This window comes from Amia ocellicauda, chromosome 4 (assembly GCF_036373705.1).
Source record: "Amia ocellicauda isolate fAmiCal2 chromosome 4, fAmiCal2.hap1, whole genome shotgun sequence".
Classification (NCBI taxonomy): Eukaryota; Metazoa; Chordata; class Actinopteri; order Amiiformes; family Amiidae; genus Amia; species Amia ocellicauda.
The window spans coordinates 28,590,528-28,603,369 of record NC_089853.1 but is presented as its reverse complement, the minus strand read 5'-3'; the positions used below and the strand labels follow the sequence as shown (position 1 = coordinate 28,603,369).

The following is a 12,842-nucleotide window of genomic DNA, read 5'->3' as shown; positions in this document are numbered from 1 at the left end:
ACAGCTGGCCTAGTATTACACAGAAGAGGAAGACAAAACTGGAAAAAAAAAACAAAAAAAAAAAACATGCTCATCAAAAATTCAAATTCAAAGATGAAAGCAAACAACGTTCACTTTTGCAAATAAAAGTACATACATTTGGCATGTTACTGTATTATGGTTTCCCAAAAGAGCCCCGAAGAAAATAATGATCATGATTGGGAATATCTACTTGGCTTTGCTGGAGGCTGCGGGACACATTGGGTGTGGGAGCCACATTTTGGCCAATCCTTGTAATGAAGATGTATACAGAGCTAGCCTTTGTCTTCATGACCAGGACTGGAATGCACTTCTGTAGCAGACTGCTTATTTAACATATGGAATCTATGAGAAACCTGCTTTTCTCCAAAGCAGATGGCTGTTCCTATATAGAGACACGTCAAGAGCAAAAGTAAAATGCATCAAAAGGCCAAGATTGTAAATTGTATCTTTCTGGCACCATAAAAGAGTCAGCCATTGAGTGAAGCCTGGATCCAGCTGGCATTGGGGCAGGCTGTTTCCTCGTTACAGTAATAATGATGTTGGATTTGTAAACGCATGTTCTCACTCCAGTAAGGGTGCCTCGTCTTGTTCCACTTGATGTGATCGTTATAACTTTCCTACAGAAGAGGATCAACCCACTGAAACTGGGGTGCTGTTTCAAGAATGCAAAGAAAACTTCAGGTATTATTTCTCAGTTCTCAGTTAGCAAGTATAAAAGTAATAAGTATTTTTCCAAGATGATTTATTCTCTTGTTGCAACCATACATTACTGTTATGTGAGAAAAAGCAGAAATATTCACCCAATATCATAATATTTCTGGGTTAAAATAGTTGATATAGACATTTGAAGTGCTAGGTATTATCAGCATTAGTTAAATAAAATAAGGCAATTGTCAAGTGTACTAAGATAAAAACAAAAAAATAATTAAAATGTAATTTTTCATGGAAATTCAGCAAACCCTTCATTTAAAGCATTATCTAATCTAACACACACTTGAACAATCTGTGATCCTAGGATAACAGCATGGGATGAATTTAAAATAACAAAATATAATATAGGTAATTCAGAATCTCCACTGAAACCAATACAGTGTTCTCATTTGGTCGTGTGTGCTTTTTTGTAAGATCATATACAGTCCGTGTATTGTTCTGCTATATTTACATTTAAACTGCTTCATGACTCACGTGCGTTATGGAGAGCAGGAAATGAATCACCGACTGTACACCACTTCCCTTTTTTGTATCTCCTACTCAAGAGTTTAATTTGCATTACTTACCTGTATTTGTCTATTTACAGGTATCAGAAATTCTCAGTACTACAGCTGTAATTTTAGCTAGTAAAAAAAGAGCAGCAGCATAGAGAGGGATGCGTTTAAATGTCAACATGCTATGCAGAAAAATATAAGGAATTCCACCCCAAAATCATATGAGAAAACAAGAGAAGCACTATGGCTTTTTGGTCACTGTTTTCTTGAGTAAGTCAATTATTCAGAAATCCATTATCTAGATTAACACTTTACATGCTTCTTTAGTTAGTTATTTCTAAATATCTATGGAGAAGACACGGAAATGAGTTTATCAGATCTGAATGCATTTCTGGATGGACACATGGGTGGAGCCTTTGACAGTATTTCTACTTTATAAGCCAAGATGAATTTATAGATTTCAGATCAGTGATATCATTTTTTTCTTCTTTAAGGACAGACACTGAAAGGGAATCTCAGTGTGGGGCAGGTGGTGATCTGACTGAGGTGATAAAGAGTTTAAAATAAAATAGGGTTGCTGTGTGATGTTGATCTCTTTGGACAGAGAAATAGCCCAAAAATAGACATCTGTGACAATCAAGCTTAAGTATATTACACAAGAAAACTGAATGACCAAAAGTTAGACGTGGGGGATCTGCCGAGGATGTGTCCAATATAAAACAGCACAACTGAACACCATCACCACCACCATTTACAAGAACAACAAGAAAAAGCATCAAAAGAAAATAAGGATTCGAATTTTGCCAAATATGTGTGCATGAACGTGTGAGGAAATTGAATGAGGGGGGGGAGCGTTGTTTCATCCCAGCAGTGCCCACAGATATGAATACTGACCGGTTCGGTTTCATAGTAATTTTCCCAGTGCAGTCTGAGGGGTTTCTTTGTGATCTGTAAGTAAGGTAAATGGGGTTAGGCAGCATTCAACACAAACATTCATTCTCTACAATGAAAAGGATGAAAAGCATGCGGTTAATAAAGGAGCCAAAGCACACGGCCAATCTGTTCTAGACCAGGCCTGCCCTAACCATGAACACCTTTTCCTTCAGCAGATCACAGCTACACTGCATCGAAACCTAACTGTATTCCTATCACTGGGCCGTTTAATTGGATTTGCGGCAAATACATTCCTGAGAGCATCAAATCAAATCAAATGTTCGTGTATTTTTTTCTCAGACTCATTACCCTCAAATTTATTTTGTAATGGTTTAGAAGAGAGACAGATGTATACCAAGTACTACTATTACAAAATACAATCTTTATGTTGTGAAGTTTTTTATTTTTTTCTCTCCATGGTAGCATTACATCTGTGAACAATAAAGAACTTAAAAATGATCAAATTGTTTGTTTTCTCTGTGGGTTTTTTGTTTGTATTTTACGCTTTTCAAGAAGCCTACCATGGACCGTTACAAAGTTACAATTCTTCACAATTCTGAGAGTTCTTAATGTCATGAAGAGGCTGAGAGTGTATGTGGCACAACTCCACGGATATGTGAAGAATTCAGCCCAATGCTTCATTCGAGTTGGTAGGCAACACATTGAATTTGTTTCTTCTCATGGTCTTACCGTTATGAGTAAGAAAATAATACAATGCAGATCTGAAGGCTGCAACACAAAGAAATCACTTACAAGATCTGCAATAAAAACACTGATATCTAGGAAGGATTTCATCTATTTATGCATGGTGATTGAATTCCATGTTTTAAAGAATAAGGAGCTGGTCTAATTACTTTATTTTTTGATAAAGAAAGAATTCAATTATTTTAGGATGTAAAACACATCAAAAGAAATACAAAAGTAAATTGAGTTAGGATTCTCTATGCTCCAGTACTGTAAGGAGCTGGGTGCACATTTTTGTAGGTGGAATGACTGAATGTGTGAAGATGAAAAATACTCCTAATCTGTTATTGAACACATCTTACTGTAGTCAGCATCCATTCTATTGTTTGTGTAAATTATCATTATATTTTTTTAATGAACCATAATATACAAATGTGTATTGCTAGCCAACCTGTTGAAATCTGTTGTAAATAGAAATTAATCTGCAGTTTATGGAATCAGTGAGGGGGACCCCATTATACACTTAATGAAACAGGCCCCCCACTATCAGTGTGTCATATATGACATATGTAGTTTGAATAACACAAAGAGAATAAAAAAAGTGTTGCACTTATGTTGTAAGTCGCCCTGGATAAGGGCGTCTGCCAATAAAAAAATATATATATAATTCCCTTGAATGCTCCTTGTCTGTGGTTTAGAAGTATGTGGCCTTGTTACTCTATAAAAACCTCCTAAGGCCATGCACTGAGTTGATCGTGTGGCAATGGTGCTGTACAGCATGCATGAGGTCGTACTCCAGGGACTGGGGCTTGCAGGCTGCCAGATGTCGTTGTGAATGGGAAGGACAGGTAGCAGGGCAGTAGCAAGTGTCAGACATGAACCACAACACGACAGGTAAATTATGAAAAGACACTGGATTAGCCAGAAAAGATGCAATGGGAGTGTGGAGGAATGTTAACGAACTCTGCCGTCACGTTCTCTTGAAAGCTTTTTTTCTTGTTCTTTTTTAGGCAAGGCTGTGTATCTAGGTTATGGCACACACACAAAGCAAATGGGGCTGGTGAGAGGAATGGTAGTAATGAACAATGGAATCTGCTTCCTTTCCCTCTCTTCCTGTTTTCCAGCAAGAGTGACTGGGACTTGCAGCCGGTCCGTGTAACTGGGTGCAGCTGGCTCTGTCATGCTAGCATGGCAATATCCAGAAACTGTACACGTGTGAAGTGGCTCTACGCGCGGTCAGCCAGTCTTCAGGACTGTATGTATTGTATTTTATGACAAGAAAGTGAGCCAAGCCATTGCCAGCTGTCTCTTTGTTGTTACAAAACCGGTTTTCTTAATCCAGCTGGAATTCAGAAGAAACTTAAAATTCTGTTTAAAAAATGTGATCCAAAAAGACGAGTTGAACTTTAAAGGTTGAAGCTGGAATACGCAAAAAATAATTGGGACCGTGGTCAACTGAATTGGACTGTGGGTTTGAAGAAGCAGCCCAAAAGCGTGATTCTGCTGCAACAGTTGACCTCCCCACCTGATTGAGGTAATGGTACTCCTCAGGGTTCTTGAGGTGGAATGCGGTCCTCTCCTCGTCAGTCGCTCCTGCCAGCAGGTAGTAAAATACATGGTAGTTCCTGGAAGACAACAGAGAAACAGCAGCTCCATTAGACCTGGAGGCCCTGCACAAAAAATGGGAGATTCCCCTCTAATGTCAAACAAGTGAAGTAATGGGGAGGGGGATGAAAGGAAAAAAAACAAGTGCCGCTCTATGAAATCATGTAGGCCTAAGCATACAATGGCAAAAAACAAGATCTCTAAAATATAACTTTAATTTCAAAATGACACCACGTCTGATCGGTACCTTGGTGAAATCAGTTGGGACAATACCAGACATGATAAGACATTTTCATTTCACGTCCTGAATAATAAAGAATCAAGACGAATAATAAGTAGTAGCCATTGTAGTAAAACAAATAATAGTGGACATTAACACACAGGTGACCATGAACAACAATGTGCTCTGTTTCCTCCGGGGCAGTTGACTGGAGGCAGTGCTGGGCTGTGTGCTTTGGGGAGACACTGATCTGCGATGCAGAGTGATGGGGAGGTCAGAGGGCAAGGGGGGAGAGCTGCAGCTGTTAGTGCACTGCCTCTCCCGATGGGATCTCTCACACGGGACAGGGGGGGTCAGAGTCCGCAATCAATCTCAATAAGACCTTGTGTAAGCCTGCACCTATTCCCCGAGAACACAGGCCAGGCTGGGCTTGGATTTTGGGGTTAACCATTTAAGCGCTGGTCATTTAGTAGCGGTACTTTTCCTATTTAAAATATATAATGTCGACTCTGGTTTGATTTTTAAATACCAGTAGGGTTTAGGCCTATTAGACTTTCATGTATATTCACATTCACATAATGACTTAGCCAATTGTCTGAGTATTTAGTAGGACTTCAACACCACACAACTGCACTTAAATGGAGTAAAAAAAGTAATTGCATCTGCATGTAATGCAAACATCGTTTGGCATATTTTTGGCATGAGTCGAATGTTTCTGACCATTCCTCATTTAAAATAAAATCTTGTTAGTTTATTTCAGTTTTGTGTTTTAATACATTTACATTTTTTAAGCATAGCATATTTAAAGATGCATGGTAAAAGCTATATAGCACAAGAAGGGTAACGTGATTGACACATTTGTTCACATAGTATTGAAGCTGCTTGTGTACCTCTGATCATCGGCAGATAATCAGTGCTCTCGAGAAGCAAAACAAACACTGTCTCCATCAGACATCTGTTCAGTTTATAAAATCCAACACACCACGCTACAGATCTTAAACATTCACAGTGAGAAGAGCTGAAAAACTGATCCTGACCTTGTAATTTACAGGAAATTACTGACAACAAAGCAATATAAATACCATTGTTCAAATAAAAATAAAAATAAACTAAGTAAACTAAAAGATATTAAAATATGCTGGATTAAGTATTCCAAAGAAAAAATATTTAACTGCTGTGTGTTCCTGCATATGAAGATACAGTGCATAGCTCAGGAGGCAGACAGGTCAGAAGCAGTAAAATAGTTTGAGAATTGAACAACATTGCAGCTGTTCCAGTGACCTTGACAGGGTTTTATTAATAGTCAGTTAATGAGATCAGAAAGCATTAGGGATTCAGACACCTAATTGTTACATGAAAGAATAAATTGTTATCTGTTTTTTTTTTTTTTAATAAAACACTGGGTAAGGGAAATTAATATATACAGGACTTCCACAGTCATAATGTATTATAAACTGGAAAAACAAATTTAAAAAATCCTTTCCATCATATAATAATTACACATGTAAAAATTATTGAAACTGAGATTAAAATGTACTTTTTGATACACATTTATTTCAAACAAACAAGGGGGAAAGGGTTCTGAAAGAAAATGCCAATATGGATTAATCCCAGAAACAATAGCTTGAAAATGTCATTCATATTTCACAATGCTAGCTTTTGAAGTTTCTTGAAGTTTTCTTAAATCTGGTGAACAAATTGTCCACTTAAAGCTAGTTAAGCCTTTTTTCATGCCATGTATTTATGAAACAAGTATTAGCAGCTTCAACACATATATACATCTTCATGGGTACCTAATTCTCCTTGTGATACCAATAGTGAATACAGTTGTCTCATTAAAAGGCACAAAATAACTAATCAAAGGCTGTTTGCTGTTATTATCAAACACTATATTTAATACAAGAAGGAAGTCATGCTGACAAGACTGCTTTAAAGATTTAAACAGCATTAATAACTGCAGACACAAACACCATCAAAAAGGAGATGTGAAGGCATTTACATAGACCCTAATCAACTGGAGATCTGTTCTGATCACAAATCAAAGCAGTCACTATGTTTGAAAACTCAAGCTTCATAAAGCATTTTTTGTAAGAAATCTTAACATTTGCTTCCATACAGACTATACTGAGAAAACAACAAAATAAAAATAAAATAATTTCTTACCGTTCATTGTGCTCCTGGTAGACCAGTCTTGATTTTTCCAGTAAGTATTTTTCTACATATGCTCTGGAAAACAGAAATGATCACAGTCAGAATGATGACTTCTATGTGGTGAAATAAATTGTGTATAAAGGATACTGTATTAAGTATTAAATTGCAGAAGCAGACACATGGTACGCATATCAAGACACATCTGATATCATAGCTTTCCTTGTAAAAATTGGTTCCTCAGAAGTATAAGAATGGGAGCGTCTGTAAGCCAGAAACTCCAAGTTTTAATAACACAGTTTAAATATAAATAAATGAAATATAATCTAGTGTGTAAGCATATGCATTTGTGTAAAGGGGAGCGGGTCAGTGAAGTGAACATCCTAACCACAGAAAGGCCTTAATACTCCGGGCTGGCGTCACCACACACAGACACACACACACACTGCAGATGAAACTGGAATGCCCTGCTATTCTCTCTCTCTCGTGCAAATTATGAAAAATGCACAGCTCCGGTTACAAAATTTTAGTCAATAATGTATAAGACAGGATAGATGGGCATTAACATGTACATTCACATGTACATTAAAGGCAACCTGGTTGTGATCAATCAGTGACAATTACACATACTAACAAGCAATCAATGTCAATGAATGACCTGTCCCTCGGCTGTTTTGTCATTGAAATTGAAATGAATTACTCATCAGTGTTAACAAAAATGTAATGGTACCATTTAGCCCATCTCTGTGTCCTGTCCTGTCCTTATGGTCTTATTAAATTCACAAAGCCACTTCTCAATGGATCTTTGTGAAACAGCATCCACACCAATGTTTGCCTTGTCATCCCTTCCACCCACAATGCCAGTCTCAGTCTGGAATCTATTTGTGCATAATTTTCATTGGTGTTGCTCTAGTTCTGGTTTCCCAGGATTGGCTTTGGCAGCGCTTCTCAGGATGTGCAAAGTGTTCAAATTCCCCTCGAACCACGATAAGGAGAGGCACAGAGGAGGAGTGTGTGTGTAGTAAGGGAAGCCCATAGACACTGCTTCAATTAGACATATGTTCTTATTCTAGAGAGTGGTGATTAATATATACCACCGTTTTTGATTTAGCAGATTCAATGCCCCTTAAAAATGTTTCCTTAATTTCATTTCCTATGATTTTCTCCCCCTCCCCCCCAAAAAAAACACAAGGTAAATTAAGTCAGAGTAAAGGATGTTGTGCTATTACCCCCTCACAGTGCCGGTCTCCTGGTAGTTCACTTGAATGAACTTGCCAAAGCGACTGGAGTTGTTATTGTGAGCAGTCTTTGCATTTCCAAATGCCTGTTAGAGAAAACAAGAGTGAGAGAGAAGTTTAGTCAGTGGACAGTAACCAAGAAAGGCGGTTATACAGGGGGAGGGAGCAGGTGGCTAAATATATATTTTGATATTGTGTAATTACAAAACGAAAAGTTTGGACTGTTTGCAGGGATTGTTGGCATTACGACAATTGCCTTGCAGACCCCTCTGCATAATTGCAACCGTATGTGCAGAAGACACTACACAGTACAGGTGGCAATGGATTTTCCACACAGTAATAACATATTGTATATTTCGATTAGCTTCATTAGATAATCAGTTTAATAAGTGCTGAAAATGTCTGCTAGAAAGAAAAAAATGCGTATTACTTAGCACTCTGAAAGTCTCTGGTTTTACACAAGAAGCAAATTGAAGGTCCGCTTATCCTGAAATGCATGCTCTTCAAATGGCCTCATTGGGGCTTTATGATAGATTGTAGTATACACATTGCTTCGATATACAATAAATTTAATACATTTACATTTTTTAAGCATAGCATATTTAAAGATGCATGGTAAAAGCTATATAGCATAAGAAGGGTAACGTGATTGACACATTTGTTCACATAGTATGTTTTTCTTTGTTCAAGCTGATACTCATGTTAAAACATACTGCAGTATGCAATGGACATACAACGTAAATGCACAGTACACTGTTGTAATACAAATTAAACTTATTTCAGACAATTGGGAGGTGGGGCGTTTAAGAAAAGTTATAGGCCTACTTCTGGTCAGTATAATGCAATAGCACCACAAACCCTGCTGGCCCTAAATAGGAAGTTATATATAATTCAGTGTGAATAAACTTCACAGTTATTTGTGACCCCACCACAGCAAACAAATTCCACACTGAATTGCTCAGAGTCTCCAAGCCTCCAGAGGAAAACAACCAGAGCTTTGGTATAGCCCCTTCGTAGTGAATTACTGCTCAATGTGGTTTTCCTGCACGGGATTGAAGAAAATGAAGCTGCATTATTCTGAGGTGCAGAGCCTGGGCTACACCAGCCAACATTTGGTCCCTACGTATATGCCTTCAGGAACGGAGCTGTCAGACTTACATGGCCCGTGAGCAAAACACACTTAAATCAATTAAATGTCTGCAACACTGGCCTCGATGGGGAGGATTTACAAATAGGGGGAAAAAAGGGTATTTCTCTTTAATTTTAGGTTTTTGTTCACAGTCTCATAAGATGAATATTGGCGATGATCATTCTATATAAATCAATAGCGTTTTTCTTCAGGGTGATATAGACTAGAAAGACACAGATAACAGAGGGGTTTACCTAGATTAATTAAATTTAATTTGCTTTATGGGCCATGACCTAGGTTCTCTGTCAGTAGGGTAAATCAGAACAACCTTGTAATTGCACATTTCAATTTACGACTAGTCGCTTCTGTGAACACCTACACAATGTAACACTTTCACCCTGTCGCACGTCTGGCTGCGAGTTGTTAATAATGAAAGTGCCACCAGCACAAAACTGCAGGTCCGTGGAAGTTGTAGAAGCTGCAGGCAGGTGGTGGTTATGGGCAGTAAGGTATTGTAAACAACAGCTTAAAAAAAAAAAAAAAAAAATCATGCTACACAGAAGCATCTGTGGTGGAATTCATTACAGAAAGGGTTTTTTGTCCTTTAAAGAAAAAAAACTATTAAGCCAATTTTTTCCTTCCTCCCTACTAATTTTCACCTTAGAATATTCTGTACCACGTAAACCATTTGTGTAACATTTAGACTTTGAAATGTGTAGGGAAAATGCAGGCTCTGAGATATTTTGCCCTATTATTTTTTTAAATTTCCTCAGAATAAAAAAGGCAGAAATATGTTATCATCAGTGCCTCGAACAGATGCATAATAGCCCACAAGCCATCTAGGCTTATTGAATTGTAACAGGAATAAAGAGACGAGTGCAGCTTGAGAAGAGCAGGTGCCGTGGCGCAGTCTGGGCTCCCTCCGGGTGCGCTGCCGGGGGGGTGGTGTGCAGATTCACAATGAGCTGCAGACGGCCACAGCAGGGAAACGGAGAAGGCATGAACTAGGACACATGACATCAAAAAAGAAATGCGAACCTCAAACTCTTCTCTATCCCTTCCCGACAGAAAACATGAGGGAATGTTTAGCAAACATTTTTGGAAAAGCCCCAAGGAACTCTGCCAGGATGGAGAACAAAAAAAAAGAACAAAAAAAAAGAAAAAAGTCCTGTGTGCGATAACTGTGATTGCTCCCAGGGGTCTGTGGTGCTGTGTTTTAACAATTACCGCATTCTGTCACTCACAGTGACACACAGCCCGTTGGTTAGGACACAGGCCATACATCTAAATGAATTGCAATAGGTCAATATTAATCTTGGCGCGAGATTAAAGCATGGCAGATACTGTCAAAACAGTGCCAGCGTGCTCCGGCTCTAATTTCCCCCATGTGTGTTTATACTCAGTGTCACTCAGTGAAGCGCCTCAGGTGCCGGCTATTTTAGACTGATGCTGCAGCAGTTCATATTGAGCGGGGTTCGGCAATGCCATCCCGAGAGAGACTTCTGCCCAGTTTCCTGTCAGCCCATCTGTGAGAGTCACTGGCATCGCTGCGAAATGCTGCATCTCCAGCAAAAGGCCCAAACTGGCACCATCCTCCAGCATTACACACTTCTAAGGAAGGTAAGCAAAGTCTGTGCTAAATAAGGCTAACTGCAACTGGATAAGGCAGAAATACACACATTTTTGTCTGCACCCTTATATAACAGGATTATTTTATTCCATTTATGATGAATCCAAGATTTATCCTCGTTAAAAAATATATATCTTAGGAATTGTCAGTTTTTACCCATCAGATTTTACAAACCTGTAAACATATTCACTCACAGCACAAACTTTAATCCCATTAGAAACAAAGCAGCTCTAGAACTACTCATGCAGCTCAGTCCAGACCAGAACATCAATATCTATCACAAACATAATTACTTTTATAATTTTGTTTTTTTGCACCCTGTCTGAAACTGCTTATTTTAATTCTGATTGAATGACAAATGACACACAGTTTAAAGAGTTTAGTATTCCACCACAAATTGGTTTCAGTCATTTGTTAATTTCCACATTCTTTGCTTCCTATTCATGTGAGCTGGGGACAGAGACGTCACTAGCCCAGGTTAAAACTACAGCAAGTGCAGGGTGTCAGGGCCAGGGCACAGCACAGTAATGGCCTTTAGGGACGTACTTTAATGGTAAATGGGTTGAACACTTACACTACATGTTATAAATGAACACTGTGTCTTTAAAACAAGGCAATCTTGCCATGTTATGGCACAGAATTGTGTTCAGTCAGGACCGAAAATCAAAAACAGAAAAAAAAAAATCAATTGTAGCTCCACCAGATGTCAAAAATCAAAATGAAGCAGCGAAATCTCTTTATGGTAAGAGACTGAACCACACATGTTTCTGTTTTATTTGCAGTAAACTTATTTAAGGTCCTTCTTTTACTTCACTGTTTTTCCGGCCAAAACATTACACGTTTTGGAGGGTTTAGCTGAATCAGCTTAAAGACATATTGAAAAATTAAAATTACATTTACACAAAGCACAAGACAAATTCAGAATGCGCAAAATGAAAAGTCAATCATTGCTGGCTGGTGTAAGGTAACATGTAGTTATGTTAAAAAGAAACCGTAAGTAAAAGTGATTTACATTCACAAATATACATATAAATCATAATCCTTTTGTTCATCTTAATACCTGTGATTTTCAGATTGCCTGTAAAATGAGTCAGCTTTACCCCACTGCAGGATTAATCTTCTCAGTTGCTGTACTGTGACTGTAATGTTACTTCTCAAAAGATGAGATTATTTAAATGGCTTTCCCTGTTTTCAAAGGCCTCCTCTGTTTATTTTTCTCTGCTGATTAACAAAAAATAATTACAGACATTCCTGGTGTGCAATATTTCAATTTACAAAAAACTTTATGAACTAGAACTCTTCGCTCTCCTGGTAGAAGTTTTGCTTAAGAGACCGTTTTATTGCAGCTGATCTGGAATAATACAAGCTAAGGACTGAGGACAATGTATTCTGAATTCTGCAGAACATCAGCTTTGTTCTCCTTAACAAAAAACAATCCAATATCGCTGTGAAGGAAACACTTAGTGAACAATTCATATGGTTCACCAGGCTATAAGTTAAATGAACTGAGATCAAGATAAAGTAGACACGAGAGGCACTTGCGATTAATTATTTGAGACCATCACTGATGCTTTTTATTTATTTTGCGGTTGTTTGCTTGTTCTAATATAAAAATCATAGCCTATACACAGTCAAATAATGTAATTGCTGAACTTCATAAAGTTATTGGACGAGCCCATATGACAAAATGAAGACTGAGCTATTATATATATAGACTTTGAATGCCTTCATACCCAGAACCAATACAGAGTGTAGCTTCTGATCACACCTCTGAATTGTATTGTGTGTGAGCAGTGCTGCTGCTTTCATTGCTCCATAAAGATTGCAGTCAATTAGCTAAATCATCTACGATCATTAATGTCCAGTCATATATCTGAATACACCGCATCACACATTCTAGGCCCTGGGTTTAACACACAGTCACTTACTGTTGCTTTGTGCACTTGTGTAAAGCGGAAAAGCGTGATTTCACACCCTTTCAGCCAGCAGTGAGGCACTGATTTAAAAGGGTTCTGCGAGTGTTAAAAAA

The 12,842-nt window shown here is 38.1% G+C and overlaps 1 protein-coding gene across 10 annotated transcripts in view; it reads right to left on the bottom strand.

Annotated features, from left to right (window-relative positions):
* Positions 1-12,842, bottom strand: part of myo9aa (myosin IXAa) — a 175,070-nt gene that overhangs the window by 80,337 nt on the left and 81,891 nt on the right. For 8 of the 10 annotated variants that reach the window (XM_066701740.1, XM_066701736.1, XM_066701743.1 and 5 more), the window contains 4 exons: positions 8,046-8,140; positions 6,832-6,894; positions 4,369-4,468; positions 2,121-2,174 (listed from right to left, as the gene is read on the bottom strand). In XM_066701740.1, coding sequence (XP_066557837.1) covers positions 2,121-2,174; positions 4,369-4,468; positions 6,832-6,894; positions 8,046-8,140 — 312 coding nt within the window. The remainder of the gene's footprint in view (positions 1-2,120; positions 2,175-4,368; positions 4,469-6,831; positions 6,895-8,045; positions 8,141-12,842) is intronic. The other 2 variants (XM_066701738.1, XM_066701739.1) reach the window with 1 other exon arrangement.